The sequence below is a fragment of the Prenolepis imparis genome, unplaced genomic scaffold, assembly GCF_030444845.1.
Source record: "Prenolepis imparis isolate NDT839.2.m4 unplaced genomic scaffold, iyPreImpa1.0 SCAF_10, whole genome shotgun sequence".
In the NCBI taxonomy this organism is placed as follows: Eukaryota; Metazoa; Arthropoda; class Insecta; order Hymenoptera; family Formicidae; genus Prenolepis; species Prenolepis imparis.
This window is the reverse complement of record NW_028141168.1, coordinates 8,341,572-8,360,526: the sequence shown is the minus strand read 5'-3', so window position 1 is coordinate 8,360,526 and position 18,955 is coordinate 8,341,572. Positions and strand designations below refer to the sequence as shown.

Here is an 18,955-nt window from a genome sequence, read left to right as displayed (position 1 = left end):
AACAAATATTTTCGCAAACTCAGGAATCTAATCTAATCTAAAAAAAAATTAAAAAAAAAATTAACTGCAGTACTTGGTAATCCGTGATATGAGGAACAGATAAATCAATAAAATTCGGAAAAGAAATAATTTACACAAACAAGTTATTTCTTCCTAGAGAGAAATTAATTGATTTTTTTATGTAAGAGAATAAATATTTTTTCACACAGATTACCAAGGATCCTGTACATTATATCACGTAAAATATTGCGAATAAAACGAGCCGACTTACGATACTAACTCGATTTTCACGATCGCAGGACGTTTCAAAGTCCATGGTCCTGGGCATGTGTGGCAAATCGATGCGAGAGACGAGCAGTGAGATCCTCGAGGACGTCTTTGGCAACCTGCACTGCGCATTGCGGAGGGAACACTCGCCTGTTGTGGCCTAGACCGACTGAGAGTGTCGTTTTCGGCGATGATAGTGTCATTCTGCATCTTCAGCAAATCGAATTCGTCACTGTTAATACGAGTGACCAGGAAACGAAGGATCTGCTGGAGCATGCGAAGGATGTCTTCATCGGTAAGTGTCGAGAAGAGAAGCGTGAACGTCCTAGAATATCTCGCATTAGACACTTTGCAACAGTTTCTTGTTATTAAATTGAACAATAACAAAAAGTGCGGGTGTCATTTAAAAAAAAATTTTTTAATTTTAATGTGATTTGCAATAAAATTTCACGTATTAAACTTCACGTATTAAAATACATTCTACGTAAAATCATACTCTTTGCGTATTAAATTTCATGTATAAATTAAATATCACACTCACATTATTTATTAAAAAATTACACATCTTCTGTGTATTTTATTCACATATTCCTGATTATTTACATATTTCCTGATCGTTTAGTGAAAGTTAAATAACATATTGCGCAACTAAATTGACACTGTTGTCTTTTCCCACGTAAAAGATGTTTATTTAATGGCAGGGAACATCAGAAGTTTGATCAAGGTGTTGAATGCCAAGAGTCGATCCGGCATCAACGCGTTCATCATATACCTGAGCGCCGGAAACGCGCGGGGCACCACTCTGTCTCTGGACACCGATGAGTCGTACAAGCTGGAACTTGTACCGAAAGGGAAAATCTTGGAGGCCAGGATCACGGGAAGGAGTTATTTCGGAGTGCGACACGGCCTCGAGACTCTCAGTCAATTGTTCTGGTGGGACGAGGCCGCCGGCAAGCAGGGTGCTCTTCGCGTTCTCACACGAGCCTCCGTCGAGGACAGACCCACGTTCCCTTATCGTGGCCTCCTGGTCGACACCGGCAGACAATTCTTCCCCGTCGAGGAGCTGAAGAGGGTGATCGACGGCATGGCGGCTACGAAGCTCAATACCTTTCACTGGCATCTTACCGATTCTCAGAGCTTTCCCTTCGATTCGGCGCAATTTCCGGAAATGGCGAGATGGGGCGCTTACAGTGGCGATCACATTTACACACCCGACGACGTGAAGGATCTGGCCGATTACGCCAAGGTGCGCGGCGTCAGAATCATCGTCGAGATTGATTCTCCGGCTCATGCCGGCGCCGGATGGCAATGGGGTTAGTTCAGTATTATCTTTATTGCATATTAAATTGAAAAAGATTGAAATTCTTGAAAAAAATATTAATAAAAAATTAAAAGTTAAAATGGGATGAAATTATCAGCGAATGACAATTCGTTTTAATAACGTTTTTAATTATTTATGATAATTAAAAATTGATAATATTATATAAGTACTTGAGAAAAAATATAATTTTTTAAAGATAAGGGAATGATGTATAATATATTAATGATATATAATATAATAATATTGTGAGAGTTTGAAATTGTACTAGATGTCACATTTCTAAAATAGATTAATATTTTTTATATATATGATGGCAGGTGCGGAACATGGTTTCGGCGAGTTGGCATTATGCGTGGACCAGCAGCCGTGGTCGTCATATTGTGGCGAGCCGAATTGCGGCCAGTTAAATCCTATAAACGAGCACTCGTATCGAATACTCGAGGGCCTATACCGGGAACTATTGGACCTCACCGAGATTCGCGACGTCGTGCACCTCGGTGGCGACGAGGTAAACCTCGAGTGTTGGGCGCAATACGGCAATATCACTCTGGCGATGCAGGCGCAAAACATGACGGATCATCACGCGCTGTGGGCGGAATTCGAGACGAAGATGCTGCAGCGACTGATCCGGGCGAATCACAATAAGGTGCCGAAGGCGGTGATTCTGTGGAGCTCGCCGTTGACCAAGAGGCCGTACATCATGATGTACTTCGATCCGAAGATCCACGTCATCCAATCCTGGGGCGGCAGCAACTGGCCGGAAACGCCGGACCTCCTGGAGGACGGCTTCCGCGTGATTCTCTCGCACGTGGACGCGTGGTACCTGGACTGCGGCTTCGGTAGATGGCGGGAGAGCGGCGAGGCCGCGTGCGGCGAATATCGTACCTGGCAAACTGTCTACAATCACCGTCCGTGGAGGGACTATCCGCCGCAGCAGCTGCCTCTGGTGCTCGGTGGCGAGGCGGCGATTTGGAACGAGCAAACCGGACAATCATCCCTGGGACCTCGACTATGGCCCAGGGCGTCAGCGTTGGCTGAACGATTATGGTAAATATAATAATAGAAAAAGTGTCGTTTTTATAAAGAATATTTTCACGAGGAAATTTTTTTCTTTTTTTAGGAGTGACTTGCCGACGAACAGTTACTCCACCGACGAAAACGTTTACACCAGATTGGCGACGCACATCGAAGTTATGAATAGCAGAGGCATCAAGACGGAATCCATGTGGCCGTATTGGTGTTCCCAGAATCCCGGTAAATGCCTTTGACCTCTGATCGTTAGAAATTCGCGAACTATCGATCAGTCGTCCCGCGAGTGCTGTACTTGCAGTACTGATAATAATCGTATGAAAACGGGACGTCATAAGAAACCGCGGCGACCGCAAGCCTTGTCGAAATCAATTTCGTCCGACGCGCAATTACATCGCGTATTCGTGATTCACGGGATTTCTCGATAACGGCAAAACGCCGCCGACAAACTTGACAATCGTTCCTGCTCGATTAATCATCCGATGGTGATTTTTATCATTCGCGGCAAACGCCGAAAAAGTTTGCGAGGCATTCAATAAACAATATCGATATAGCGAATAATAATGATTCGAGAAACTATCATTTATGCTCTTTCTGCGTGTATAATATACGCGCAGACACGAAGTTACGAGATTATACGAGCGATAACAGATAAGTCACGAGTCTTAATCATGTATTAACTTTTGAATACGCGATTCATAACATAGAACTATTGAACTTCTTTTGTAAAGTGCTTCGGAGAGCTTAGTTTTATAAGCGTCCACTTAACAAGTCGAATCGCAGTCAAGAAATAACGTAAAAATTGTTTCGATGAACCGCTTTCGCGATTATTGATTATTACGGTGTCGAAGATCGAATTGTGCATTGAAAATAAATATCGCAGATTTTTTCTTTTTTTTATATAAACAATATTTTGATATTTTGAGAATAAATTCGATGTCGGAGAAAAATATACATTGTTATCTTTTTTTATTTTATTTTACTTTTTTTTATATTAAAATACGAAAATTTTTCACACTCTTAAATTTTTTAAGATTCAATAATACGATAATTGTTTCTTAATATTGTGTTTCATTTTTATTTGTCGATTCGATGAAACTAATATTCTGAATTATATTCTGCTATAGAGTATTAATCATACTGCACGATAATGCGTAATAGAGACAAATTGAGATAATTGCGCTGTATTCTAATATCGAGAAATGATAAGCATCGTTTCGTTGATCAATTAGAGCGAGGAAGGCGTCCTTGAATGCGTCGGCGAATGATATCGAATAAAATAAGAGATCGTTGCCTCATATGCGTTATCAACGCGTAAAAAGCTTATTATCGTATTATTTTTCGAAATTCACGAATCTAAGAAGGCTATTACAATTACACGGTAGCCTTGACGCTGCGAGAGAAATTTTATATTGTGTAATTTAGCTTTCTAACGATCGAGATTATATTATATTGAAAGTATAAGTAACAAATAAAACGAAGAAAGCACCACCGTCGTGCTGACACCATGATATGGACGTTGAACGAAAGAGAAAGAGAAAGAGAGATAAAGAAAATGTATGTGTGTATGTATGTGTCTGTATGTATGTATCTGTATGTTTATGGTGATCTGTATTAAAGATAGCGTATAACGAGAACGCTTGATATCAGTAAGATTTGCCCCGATCTGTCGGCACGCGACGTTAATCGAACTTTCTACTTATCTCTCAACGCAAAAATGCTCAGGGCAGAATATGATATAATTATCAAGTGATTTTTATGCACACGCAGAGGACGAAAGATGTGTTTTTTCGAGAATGATATCTCCAATCTAGAGAAAAGGCGATTTACATAAGATTCTAGACGTCAAATTTGTGTAATCTGTCGCATTCTCTAACTTTACAGCATTTTATTCTTCTATAAAACACAACACAGAATTATTGTCGTAAATTGACAAAATGCAATTAATTTAATTAATTGCTCTTCAAATATTGCTTTATCCATTAGCTGGATAATTTAATTTAAAAGTTCAATTTTACAGAAATTACATTGCTTAGATTATGTTCTTCTTCTGTATTTTTAAATTATCGAAATCTCCTCGCTCCTTGCGATTTTTAATGCCCGCGTTCATAATACAATGTATGTACGTGTATAATCACGATGAAAATTTGACTGATAGAACCGCAAAGAAGCTCGCCCGAAATTGTAATAATTTCAACACGATTGCGAGTGATTATGGCAGAGAAACAATCACACATGGATTTCGCCCCCTTGCTCCCTGTAGTACAATACGGCCTACGAATTAAGGAAACACGAGTAAGCCGCGAAAATTTGTAAATACTTCGTAACAACCTAGGGAGCAACGTATAATATTTAGATAGACATGTAGATAGACGAATAGTTAGATAATTAGATAAATCGATAGATAGATATTTAGAATAAGTAGGCAAAGACGACGGGGGTATGAAATGATATTGTAATGCAAATCTAGAAAAGACGATGAGATATCTGTACTTACTGATATCGATGGCTGTAAGAAGAGTTAATTCTCTTGCGCGTTTGCGGATATATAACATATGCGATTGCGATACTTACGTTAAAGATGCTGAATGTTTATGTTAATCATCCTTGATTATGATGCCATACGCAAGAAACTATAAATAATTATTAAAACGTATATGGTAAAAGCTTTTTATTAAATAAAATGACTAATTTTTCGAATAATTTTGTGGCATTTGCCACGTTATATTTCATATATAGTTAATATATATAATTAATATATTTGTATATATATTTGTAAATATATATATATACTTAATTATACAATTTATTATATATTTTATTACATATTTTATATCATATTTTATATAATAATAATATTTTTATATATAATAAATATATTTATATATTATATATATATAAATATATAAAGAGATATTTATTATATATTATATTATATCATTTTTTATTATTAATCATTTTATTCGAAATATCTTTATGACGTCATAATGCAAGATGAATAACATAAACGTTGAAGGGATCTTTAAAATTGCAGTTATATAGATATACGCGCACGAATTACTCCTCCGGTTATTTCTTATGTCATGTTCGTCCTAATCGCAATGAACGAAACAGAGTTCGATAGATATGAAGGTAAACCGTACGCTATGCGTAATAAAAATGTTCGACGATCTTGTAAACAACAAGAAATGTATGGCGATTAGAACGGTGATATATTTACGGTACGTATACTTATGTTATGCGACTCTCTTCGGTCCGCAACGATGAATGCATGTAAATAAGACACAGTTTTGTGTGTGTATGTGTGTGTATGCTTGTTTGTTGTATGTGTGTGTGTGTGTATGTGTGTGTGTCGGCCAGTTCTCCGAACTGATCCCAGAAAGATATACTCTGTTATGACGTGTCTCCCACACGGATTTAACATAAAATGAATTTTAATACATCACACGCTATTCGCTTTATTCCCCAAATTATCCTGTTTCCTTGTTGAACATACATTATAATAGATATTAAATGAAAAGCTTGTGACGACAATATATAAACAATATATAATACATATATAATAATCTATATATAAACGTCATGAAGAAAAATTCTAAGAAAAATAAAAAAATATGTTTTTAAATATTTATAAACTTTTTTAAAATATATAAATTTTATGAAAAAGTACCTATAAACAAAAATCTAAATGCATTTAACGGAATGATTTATTATAAATCAGACGCATCGTCTGATACGCAGACGTATCGTCGACGCAGTGTTTTACATTGTCATTAATCTTGTCACACGTGTAATCTTTTTCTCTTTTCATAAACAAAAACAAAAGTTGTGAGGATATAGTATTTTTAATATTTTTTATCTGTAAATTAATCAATTTAAATTAATATTTATTAATATAAGTCCGCTGTTTTATTAATTGAAAATAATTAATATTGATCGAATAGCAGATCTTTGAAAATTGCATTGTTATAATCTGTGTTTGTTATTCTCGTGATTACTTTTACTTTATACGAGTATAGTGTATACGGAAGTAAGGATAAAATCAAGCAATATGATTAGAAATTCAAACCATCAACCTTTGGCCATTGAGCCAATATTGACGACGATCGATCGAAGAGGTCTTTCAGAAATTAGTCATTGATGGATTATATTTACCAAGTAAATGATTTGTTTATATTCTCATAAATGCATTACTTATCGCATGATAGGTATTCATGATAAGCGAAAAAATCGAATGAAGATATGCAACATAAAAGGAATGATGAAAATAGAACAAAATGTGACAAAAAATACATTAAAAGTTAAAATTTTGTAAATATTCATTACTAAACAAATGCAGATATGCATTTGTTTTTAAATTTTTATGATTGCATTGCAAAAATTTAAAAACAAAGTATATATGAGAATTTCTATATAATTAATATAATAAAATTTACAATAATCAAAAATGTTTGTAATACGATAAATTCGGTTCTTAAGATTTTATTAGATATATATAATAATCTTTCTTCAATTAATTCGAATAAGTTTTGATGTCATATATCATACATAATAAATTTTTTTCTATCTTCCAACCAATTTACCAAAAAATTATAATTATTGCAGAACTTTACATAATTTTATGTCGACTGTTTATTAATTATGTAAAAAAAATTGTTTTAGAAAAAATTTATTTAGATAAATTTATACTTGCTTAAAATTTACAATATTATAAGTAACATTTTTACTTACTAAATTAAATCAGACATTTATTTGCATATTATGTTATTTAAAATATAATTTAGTGTAAGTATTTAAAAATTTTTTTTAAGTTTTACAATACAATCGCAATTAAAAAATTCTAAATTTTTCATTCATATACAATCAGACACACTTTACTTAACAGACGATTGATTCGCTCTATATACATATATGCATACTTACTCAAGTTTGTTTCCATATGCGTCATTATAAGAAGAAGGTTCAGAGTGGGTGGAAAATACACGTGCATGTGTGATGTATAACGCGCAGCCGTCCGATTTTTACGGCGTCGTTTCTCTTGCCAAAGTTGCAGAAGATCCACGATCGCGTGCGCACGTGGGTATACATCCTGAAGAAAGAGCTTTGTGTCAAAACTATGTCATCGTGAGTAGTAAACAAATTTTTCCCATAAAAATAAAATAAAATTGCAGACGATGAGATAAAGCGAGATATATATTGCATAAATCATAGTGATAAAGAGATTAATAGTTTATTGTCAGAATGTTTTATTATTTGGAGAGATACAGAGAGTGTAATGTGGTATAAAAAACGCTTTATATAACAATAAATAATTTTACTATTTGTTATTTGCGATAATTTTACATAAGATAATGTTATTAAAATATTAATACGGGAGTGGATAAGTTGTGGTAAATTTTATATCTGAAATTAATCCAAAATTTATCAAAATAAAAAATGCGAAAATTAGAAAAATTTTTGAAAATTAAAATATTAAGATTACACACAATTATAATTCAAAATTATCTATAGAATTCTTCCCAATAAGAACTCTTTTTATGACTTATTGTTAATCTATTTAGTAGTTCATAATTATGTTGTTTTATATAAAATCTTTGTAACGCGCGAATAAAATTTTTCACGTTATAAAAAGATGCAAAATTGAAAATAATAATAAAATGAGAAAGACCTGATATGTTTTGAAGAATTTTTTTTCACAATATTGTATTAAATATACTTATTTTTCCTCTAATTTTGATTATAGCGTCGCGTGTTATTAATTATATTAGTATTAATATATATATATATATATATATATGCGTGATTTTAATTTAAATAATAATACTTTAATTTAAATAATAATGTACCGCTAATACGCGTTGTATCATATTTTTGCAATCACGATGTATAGATTACTATAGTTCTCTGTATCATGAGTGGAATGAATGGCGAAAAAGAATTTTGTCGAAATCGAAGAGACACGTCTAAATAAAATAGATTTATTCATGTTGCTTCTTTAGCGTTAGAATGGTCGATGAAGTGGAACGTTTCTTAGTTGAGCAGAAATCCAAATGCGAGCAGCTTCTTAAGGAAGGTAGACCTGATATTCTTTATATTCTTTGAGCAATTTTGCTTAATGAAATTAAAATAAGTATTTGTTAATAATAATGTTAAATAAATACTCTCTTGTATATCCTCATCAGCTAAAAACTTGTCAGTGTCTTTAAAGTTTGAAAAATGTCTTTAAATCTCACAGATAAAAAAGAAACTTCAATTACAAAGAAATAACAAACACAATGAATTATTAGTTCATTCGATCGTGGCGTTTTTTTTCTGCGATTAATTAAACAATCATACCATCAATTCGAGAATATTCATAAATCAATAAAAAAAATATATATCAATATATCAAATACAATCAATATTTTATGTGATGTCGGAAGCTGCGGGAATCGGCTTAGCCAGCGACAGTATCATCGATCAGAATCGTTGGAAAAAGAATCATAATTTTGCCGAAACGAATATTACCATCATCGAGGGCAATGGAACGGATATTCGTCGATGTCCGGTGACCTTCGACGGTCTGCTCTGCTGGTCGCGTACTGATGCACCAGAAACAGCGATCTTGCCCTGTCCACCTGCCCCGATTATGGGATACACCGATCTGACGAGTGAAAATCTAAGGGCGTTAGCGGTTGCCAGCAAGGTCTGTCTGGCGAACGGCGAATGGTACCAGAACTCGGACGGCATCTTCTGGAGCAACTACAGTCTGTGTGTGCTGAATAGAACACGTTACATGATCAATGGTGCTGAGAATCATCTGCGATTGTACGAAACAGCGGAGTATTCGCTCCTGAATGTAAGCTTTTTTTATCTTCTTTTTATGTCCTTATTGACCTTGTGTTAATTCATTAGTTCCACGATTTAAAAACGTTTCGAATTCATTAATACCACATTTGATATATTTTATGATATTCAGAATATATATATATATATACATATATATATATATATATCAACGATAATTTCATAATTTAGATGATTATTAGATGTGGTATAGTATTGCAATTTTTTAATAGCCAGCACACACAGTATATATCCATTTAATAATAATAATTATTGTAATGAACAAAGATAATTTATAAAGATGTACATTCTTTTATAGTTTCATATCTTTTACGTGTAAAAAACATATTGTATGTACATGTATACATATATGATTAATTATGAAACAAGTAAAATTGCATTATATTATTATGACGTTAACACAAGTATATATCAAATTATATTACTATTTCGTTCCTTTAATCGTAAAATAAATAATGGATTTAAAATAAAATTTATTTAATTATTCACCACAAATTATATTATTATTATTTTATTATTATTATGTGCTGCTGATAGAAATGGTTGCCGATTATCAAGATAGTATCACAAATTGGATACGGTACTTCGTTTATTACTCTAATCGTCGCCATGATAGTCTTCTCCTTACTTAGGTGAGTGTGGCTTTCTTACTTAAGCAAACGCGTTATCCCCTTTTCAATTTCGTTGAGAAGTTCACGTTATCCATTCATTGTTAACTCGCTTACGTAGGAAACTCAGGAATCCCAGAAATAAACTGCATATGCATCTATTTGTGTCCTTTATCATGAGAGCTTTCATGGCACTTCTGAAGGATTGGATTTTTATCGATGGAATTGGAATGGCTTGGAACGTCGTCTTCGTCAACGGAAATAGTGCTTTTATCAACGAACGCAGTGTAAAGAACACCGATTAATTACATATATTATTATCTGGATAATAATATAATGTATTATTTATCTCGATATAATAATATGATTAATTATTATTTTTTTCCCCGATTATATAATTGATTTTTCTATATTAACAATTTGCGCGTTTATATTTAGTAGTCTTCAATGTATTTATAAATCAAAATTAGTTATCATATTAATCAATCATACGAATTTGCATCGAAATATTTCTCTCTGTATAAAAGCGATACTTTAAATTATTTGTATTACGTCTTGTTTTTTATTTTTTTTCAAACTCTATATTGCTGATAATTCTAACTTTTATTAATCAATATTGTCAGATGTGGATCTGTAAGGCTATCACGAGTCTGTGGCAGTATTTCATCGTGGCAAATTACTCATGGATCTTGATGGAGGGATTGTATCTACATAATCTGGTTTTCAAGGCGCTATGTGCCGACACCAGTACAATAGCTCTGTATATCCTATTAGGCTGGGGTGAGATAGATTTTCAAGATTACAAAATCTTTAGAATTCTATTATATCGTATCTTATTCAAATTTAATTTTGTTAAATAGGTCTTCCCGTCTTAGTAGTAGTGCCATGGATCATAATACGCGCAACTATCGAAGACACTCTCTGCTGGACCACGCATGAAAATCCCTTACTGTTCCTTGTCATAAGAATACCAATCATCATATCTATTTTGGTATGTTGGCTGTATTTTATACGATGTCAATTTACATCGGGGATCCGGACCGAAACAAAATTAGGGTTCGGTTTCGGTTACGGTTTAATAAAATATTTAATAAAATATTTAATAACTGTTCCGGTTCCAGTTTCGGTTTTTTGATAAATAAAGAATAAAGGAAACCGAAACCGTTTAAATTACGATTTTTTCGGTTACGGTTCCGGTTTTTAAAATTTTTATTTTTCGTTTTTCTAATTAAATTAATTTCTAAATTATATTACTTTAAACAAATTATTATTAATTTTTATGACATATAAATAAACACTTCATATTATACATGAAAATATTGCAATAATATATGTATTTCAGAACATTTAAAAGATAATTTATTTTTAATTGTACTGCACTTCAAGGAGGCAGTTTTCGTGACATTTCCGTCTATTGCGCAAAAATAGAAAAAAATATCGAAAAGAATTGTAAACCGAAAATAATTTAACAGTCCGGTTATTGTTCCGATGTTATTTTAATAGAATTTCAATACGATTTACGGTTTCTACTAAAAAAAACAATTATGGAACGGTTATCGGTTTTAGTTCCGGTTCGGTCCGGGTTCCTGATTTACATTATATAAATATTCAAAATTACCTATGTCATTTTCCTCCTTTAGTTCAATTTTCTGTTGTTCCTCAATATCGTTCGTGTTCTGCTTGTAAAGCTGAAGACATCAGTGCATCTGCAACGAAAAAAGATGAAATACAAGTTAGTATGACATATTTATTTTGATTAACTTTTCTAATTAACACGCTAATATTGCTATATAATAATTCTTACAGTAATAATTTATTTATGCGTAAACACATACACACATAAAATCTAATTTCAAAAAAATATATAATTCTTCGATATAGTTGTTAGATATATTTATTTATTTTATTTTTAATGCAGGAGATGGGCAAAATCGACTATGGTTCTGGTACCACTCTTTGGAATACATTATACTTTCTTTTTGGGATTATCTTACCATCAAGATTACCGAGTTGAACTCGTCTGGCTCTTTTGCGATCAGCTATTTGCGTCCTTTCAAGTAAATGCGAAAGAATTGATTTCTTTTTCTTTATAATTCATACAGACATTCATGCTATTTACTTTCCTAGGGTGCTTTCGTGGCTTTACTGTATTGTCTGCTAAACGGCGAAGTCAGAGCGGAAATGCGACGAGCATGGAGGGCTCGACGATCAAAGAAGGAGGTCGATTCATTCATATCTGGGCATCGAGAATTATCAAAAAGTTTGAAGGATGGAATCAATCGAAAACAGCATCGATCGGAAGGCGATAATGGTACCAATTTCACGATTACAGTCATGAAAAAGTTGTCAACGAAAGATGTTAAGTAGATTCAATCAACTATCTCGATGTTGAATAAAATTTTATGTAAAATATATATAATCTACTTATAAAAAATATTTACAAGTATATAGATATTAATAAAAAAATCATATAGATGACAATGAAATAGATGAAAATTCACCTTTAAACAAGGCATGTTAAATTGATACTCGAATATATCGAAGTTCTCTCAAAATTCTCGAAGTTTATTGTTTCTTTTTCGTGATGTCAAATTAGCTTTTTCATTGTGCGCAGCTATCATCATCACATAAATTCTCTTGGAAAAATAAAAATTTATTTTGATAAATATTCGTCACTTCGATATGCTTAGGATCGTTAATAATGCGAATTCATTTGTCGAGCTTAATTTTTCTTTAAATTTTCCAAGAATAAATTTAAATCTATTTCTACTACAAATAGTTTTATATTTTATAATTTGTTATAATTTTTCATAATTTCTATGAAATTAAGTAATGAAAAAATTATTTAATATCGTATGGAATATATATTTTGATAAAGAACTATTATCACGATACAATTTCGTGTCATTTATTAAAATTTAATTAACTATATGTTTCGATATTTGTCATGATCGCGTTTCGAGAAAGAATTCGTCAATATGGATAGAACATCTTATATCATTACTTTATTGCTCGAATAAATGATAAAGCAAATGATAAAAAACCGTGTCATATAAATAAAAGTCCTGCATGTTGTTAAGAACACAATTAATTCATTGCTGAAATATTTTATGTACCTACTATAAAATATGTATTCACAAAAAATATATATATATTTTATATATATCATTATTTTATTGCTCGAATAAATGATAAATGCATATGATAAAAAACCGTGTCATATAAATAAAAGTCCTGCATGTTGTTAAGAACACAATTAATTCATTGCTGAAATATTTTATGTACTATAAAATATGTTTTTTGTGAATACATATTTTATAGTACGTAAAATATTTCAGCAACGAATTAATTGTGTTCTTAACAACATGCAGGACTTTTATTTATATGACATGGTTTCTTATCATTTGCTTTATCATATGCATTTATCATTTATTCGAGCAATAAAGTATATACATATTCGTATATGTACATATTCGTATATATATATATATATATATATATATATATATATATATATATATTCGTATATATACATATTCGTATAAATACATATTCGTATATATACATATTCGTATATATATACGAATATGAATATATATGAATATGTATATATACGAATATGAATATCTACGAATATTTACATTCACATTAATAATATTTGATACCAATGATTGTAAAAGCGTATGATTGATAATAAAAATATATATGTTTCTTAAATTATATGAGATTACATAATTATTAATTAAATAGTTAATATAGTCCCAATAATAAAAAAAAAAAAAAAAAAAAATTTCTTAAGTTATATATTAATATAGTATATCACAAAGTCCTTTTTGTATTACAGAGAAAAACTAAAAAGTGTCTATATTTATAATTTTTGATGTGACACACAAGATCATACAGATTATTTTTTAAATTATTATTAAAATATTTGCATAAATGCTCGCTGGCGTAAATGTTTATTATCTTGTGAGTTTAAATCATTTTTTATTAACATACTATAATAAATATCATAACTTTGAAAATTTAATCTTATGAAGGTAAGACTATAATATATTCCCTTGGTAAGTTCCATTCAGTATCGATTATAAGGTTCAATTGTGCTGCTCTTGTTTGTGCTGCCACCGTTCCATATTGTAGCTTCGTTTATTTCATTCTTTTTTCAATTATCATAAGTACATATTCTTCATTATTGTTTATATTTTTTTAATTATATGGAACTTAAATTGAAATATGTTTTGCTAAGTTGTATGTGTACTATTTAATGATTTAAAATTGAATTTTATATTATTGTGTTGATACTATCTTATTATAGCATATCTTATTATAACTATCTTAGCGTAAAAATAAATGATAATTGTTTAATTCAACGAATTTTTAATAATAGCCATCACAATAATGATATACTAAAAATGTCAGGATAACTAAGAAGTCAAGGATCATATTTTCACATGACTCTACATTTTAGTTTCTGAAGTTCGTATATAAATTCAAGATATACAAAATATATTTAATATTTAATTATAATAATAATATTAATTTAATAACAAAGTTATTTATTATATTTGCAATAATATGTTATAAATCCAATGAATATACTATAAATAAAAAAAAAACGCTTTGCAATATTATTGCATTCAAGGCAAATATAGTAATATTTAAAAGAAATTAATTAATATGTATAGACGCTAGGCAATATGTTAAACATTTTACATTCACATTAATAATATTTGATACCAATAATTGTAAAAGCGTATATGATTGATAATAAAAATATATATGTTTGACAAAAAAAGAAAAGAATAGAGGAAGAAATAAAAGGGTTCATGTAAAAGGAACTGTCATCATAGTAACAAGGTATGAACTATCTCATGACCGCAAAAACACATTAATCGGGTGTGTCGAACAGGGAGTGTGCTGCGTTCTTGATTATTATGGCAAGAATCGGTTGTGTCTCCACGCGTGCACGCACGCGACTTTCTTGTTGTAGCGTTCTGGCTGCACGTGTCAATCCCCGATGCGTGCAATTTCTGAGATAGGTGTTGATTGCGTAATGTTCTATCGGCTTGAAAGTAGATTAAAGTCCTATTGACTAATTTAAATAATTGCGAGTTCCGCGGTTGTGCCTTTTAAAGAGAGGGTGGCTCTACTTTCTCCTTCTTCGATTATGCTGACATCGAATACATAAGTTATATATTTGTACATACAAGATAATATATAAATAAAAAAAGATGGATTTAAAATTAATAACGCCATTAGAGATGATTATTCTGATAAATGTGATCGCAATATTTCAGACATTACAAACGCGTTTTATAATATAAAGAGATTGGACATATGTAAGGATATGTTATTACGAAGTATGAATGAAACGAATGAGTTCTGGTTATATATAGAAATTCTGGTTAAAGATAGAAATATTCTACAATGAAACAGGCGAGGGTTATTATTATAGTCGAATATCACAGATGCGACCCGTCTGCCACCTGATCCTCCGAAGAAATCTATATTACTCCGACGAATCTATCTCCCTTCGCGGTTTATTATTTTTTTCTCCTTGCTTTTACAGTGCCTTTTAGGTACAAATAAATAAATGTCATAATCGTATGAAAAAAATGATTTTTTACGAAATAAGATGACATATATAATAATCTCATATAATTGTACCAAGTCTATTTACAATTCTAATTGCAAGAAATTTAAACGCGTTTCCATATTTCCATATTTTGAATAATATAGTCGTGCCTTCTCTTAATTAATCTGTATTTCCACGTCTGACAATATCTTGAGTTTATCACTGACGCAGCAAAAAGAAAGTTGCATCAATGGCTTTTAGTCACGCAAATTAAATATGCTATTATTCAGCTATTATTAGAGATATATAAAACAATACGAAGTGTCTGTAATTAAATGGATCTTTGCAAAATCTTTGAAATTTAAAAATCTTTCTACGAAAGATTCCAACGATGGAATATAGACGAGATAAAGCTAATATAAAAAATAATAAAATTTATTATACTTTTATATGTATTGAGCATCAAAATATTGTCGTATCCAAACAAAGAAGAAATTTAAACGCGTTTCCATATTTCCATATTTTGAATAATATAGTCGTGCCTTCTCTTAATTAATCTGTATTTTCACGTCTGACAATATCTCGAGTTTATCACTGACGCAGCAAAAAGAAAGTTGCGTCAATGGCTTTTATAGTCACGCAAATTAAATATGCTATTATTCAGCTATTATTAGAGATATATAAAACAATACGAAGTGTCTGTAATTAAATGGATCTCTGCAAAATCTTTGAAATTTAAAAATCTTTCTACGAAAGATTCCAACGATGGAATATAGACGAGATAAAGCTAATATAAAAAATAATAAAATTCATTATACTTTTATATGTATTGAGCATCAAAATATTGTAGTATCCAAACAAAGAAGAAATTTAAACGCGTTTCCATATTTCCATATTTTGAATAATATAGTCGTGCCTTCTCAATTAATCTGTATTTTCACGTCTGACAATATCTCGAGTTTATCACTGACGCAGCAAAAAGAAAGTTGCGTCAATGGCTTTTATAGTCACGCAAATTAAATATGCTATTATTCAGCTATTATTAGAGATATAGAACAATACAAAGTGTCTGTAATTAAATGGATCTTTGCAAAATCTTTGAAATTTAAAATTCTTTCTACGAAAGATTCCAACGATGGAATATAGACGAGATAAGCTAATATAAAATTTATTATACTTTCATATGTATTTTGAGCATCAAAATATTGTCGTATCCAAACAAAGAAGAAAATGACAAAAAAGTTTCCTCGAAAAACTGATATTTTAGTGACGGGACAACGAATGATCAATAAAACGGTTCGTGTATCCGGGAAGCTGTAAAATACTGTCACGTGAATAGCGAAATGCGGCGGAATGGCGACGTGGCATCAGGTGTCGGGGCGGGATTGTCGGGATATCTCTCGGTTGTCCATTGGAGAATTCTCGGGGCGCTTGTCAGGGATGCTGGGAAAACGGGAGGGCAAGGGAGCCTACAATACCGGGACCAAGGGCGTGGTTACGGAGGATGAAACAACCCCTACCCGCGAGCTGGAGTACCAAACTTCGCCCTTCCCTTTTTCCGACAGGGATGCTGCCGTTGTCTCTTCCGACGATCTCGTCGAAGCTGAGAGATCGAGATATTGCCAGAAGCAATCTTATTGTCGCGGATAAGTTTAACAATCGAGGTCGATCTAATCGCGATCCAGATTCGATAGATAGACGAGCCAGCGAAGTGGGATGTTTTGAAAAATCTGTGGATTCGTGTTGAAATTAATAGAAAGTGATCGGATAATCTTGTGCGCGATAATTTCATATTATTTAATATGAAATGAGTGAGAGAAGAATTATGTTGCCACGAATCGGATAAGATTAGCGATTTCGAAAGTCTTTCCTATCTTAGAAGCTTGGTGAGTAAAAATAAATAAAATATTAATTTTATTATATAACAATATACATAAATTCGTATTGATATAAACCGTAGCTTTACCTTCTAAAAAAATATCAAAAATTAAATCTATAATAATATTCGGCATTTTCTAAAATTTCTAGAATTGAATTTTTATAAATCTTAAATTTTCGATCAAACGCTAATTAGAAATAAATTTTTACTATTATATAATTGTGCCTTATTAATTAAATTTTTGCTTATGTATCATAGGATTACAAATCTTTTATTTTTTAAATATTATGTATATAAAGTTTTAAGTAAATTTTATGTATAAAATATCAAGTTTTCTCAAAACTGCAAGGTGCTTTCTTTACAAAATTGAGTTGACATCAAAATGTATGATGTCAAATCCTAAAAATAAAAACAATCCATAGGGAATCGTGACTATTTGTCGGATAGTAGTGTCACAATAAATATTATAAGAGCGTCGGGAAGACTTGTCGTCTGAAATCTGGTAGTCTTCTCTGAAATATTAAAGAAAAAAATCGAAGAGAGAGGCGAACGCTCATACAAATTGCCGGTTTACCATGAAAATCAGATCGAACAGGATACAGGGTTCTTTTTCGTCAATACTTGATGAAAGAACGCGTCACTTATGCAGAGCGTGAACCGCGTTTCTTTTAATAATGCAACATCTTTCCCATAAATCGACATCAAATCGAGATCGGTTCAGTGACACGATAAAATTCAGCATTTTTTTAAATTTACGCTTTCTTTCGTATACGAAAAATACGAAACATTTTTAATGTAATATTCCGCTTCCTAGAAACTTGTCTGACTTGTCGTCTGGTTTTATTCTTTTATATGAAGCCTTAATTCTATTACATAAGTTACTGTTGTGTGCTTGACAAATATTTAGCTATCCAATTATCGCTGACCGAACCCCAATATTCTTAGAATAAACCCTTTTACGCTGCATTTTCTCGCAATTCTCTAGAGTCTCACCATTGCGAACAATTTGATTATTATTTATTTATATGCTGCTATAATACTATAAACTTTCTGAATACTGAATAATAAAATTATAAATTAGCAATGATATTTATATATTAGATATATTATTTAATATTAATTATATTATCGATAATTATGATGTATTTTAATGCTTTTTGCTTGAAAACTGCATTAAAGAATAAAATGTCACAAACATATAAATCTATAACTATACTACAAAATAATTAAATTAATAATAAACTTGATATTATACAACCCTTATTGTAAATTTAATGATAAATTATGTGACAAATTTAAAATCAGCTTTTTTTTAGCAAAAAGTAATAATCGATCGATTATCAAGCAAATTAATACAAATTGGGGGGAATCAGATAAAGTGTTTCTAAAATTAAGGTCGCGAGTCGTGCGATGCTTATAAAGTGCTGATG

At 31.4% G+C, this 18,955-nt stretch overlaps 2 protein-coding genes and 1 long non-coding RNA gene across 6 annotated transcripts in view; 2 read left to right on the top strand and 1 right to left on the bottom strand.

Annotated features, from left to right (window-relative positions):
- Window positions 1–6,090, top strand: part of Fdl (fused lobes) — a 39,334-nt gene extending 33,244 nt beyond the window's left edge. For 2 of the 3 annotated variants that reach the window (XM_083048556.1, XM_083048555.1), the window contains exons 5-8: window positions 300–562; window positions 969–1,580; window positions 1,906–2,635; window positions 2,709–6,090. In XM_083048556.1, coding sequence (XP_082904682.1) covers window positions 300–562; window positions 969–1,580; window positions 1,906–2,635; window positions 2,709–2,856 — 1,753 coding nt within the window. In that variant the 3' untranslated portion in view covers window positions 2,857–6,090. The remainder of the gene's footprint in view (window positions 1–299; window positions 563–968; window positions 1,581–1,905; window positions 2,636–2,708) is intronic. The other variant, XM_083048557.1, reaches the window with a different exon arrangement.
- Window positions 6,091–8,623: 2,533 nt separating this feature from the next.
- LOC145942075 (vasoactive intestinal polypeptide receptor 2) lies at window positions 8,624–12,439 on the top strand. Its single transcript, XM_083048567.1, has 9 exons — window positions 8,624–8,691; window positions 9,011–9,455; window positions 10,001–10,095; window positions 10,193–10,358; window positions 10,695–10,851; window positions 10,932–11,062; window positions 11,712–11,803; window positions 11,990–12,128; window positions 12,199–12,439. The coding sequence occupies exons 1-9, from the start codon at window positions 8,624–8,626 to the stop codon at window positions 12,436–12,438; spliced, it is 1,533 nt and encodes a 510-aa protein (XP_082904693.1). The 3' UTR covers window position 12,439.
- The window catches only part of LOC145942076 (uncharacterized), a 29,350-nt gene continuing 21,190 nt past the window's right edge, over window positions 10,796–18,955 (bottom strand). Inside the window, exons 4-5 of one of the 2 annotated variants that reach the window (XR_014426301.1) lie at window positions 11,690–11,777; window positions 10,796–11,026 (exon numbers count right to left, since the gene is read on the bottom strand). This is a non-coding gene — a long non-coding RNA (uncharacterized LOC145942076). The remainder of the gene's footprint in view (window positions 11,027–11,689; window positions 11,778–18,955) is intronic. The other variant, XR_014426302.1, reaches the window with a different exon arrangement.

What these genes read in the sequence shown, in the direction of transcription:
- LOC145942075 (XM_083048567.1), top strand. Translation starts at nt 8,624, where the DNA reads ATGGTCGATGAAGTGGAACGTTTCTTAGTTGAGCAGAAATCCAAATGC. An exon ending in CTTTTATCAACGAACGCAGT is followed by an intron (nt 10,359 to 10,694) that starts GTAAAGAACACC and finishes CAATATTGTCAG; the next exon opens with ATGTGGATCTGTAAGGCTAT. An exon ending in CGAAAAAAGATGAAATACAA is followed by an intron (nt 11,804 to 11,989) that starts GTTAGTATGACA and finishes TTTTTAATGCAG; the next exon opens with GAGATGGGCAAAATCGACTA.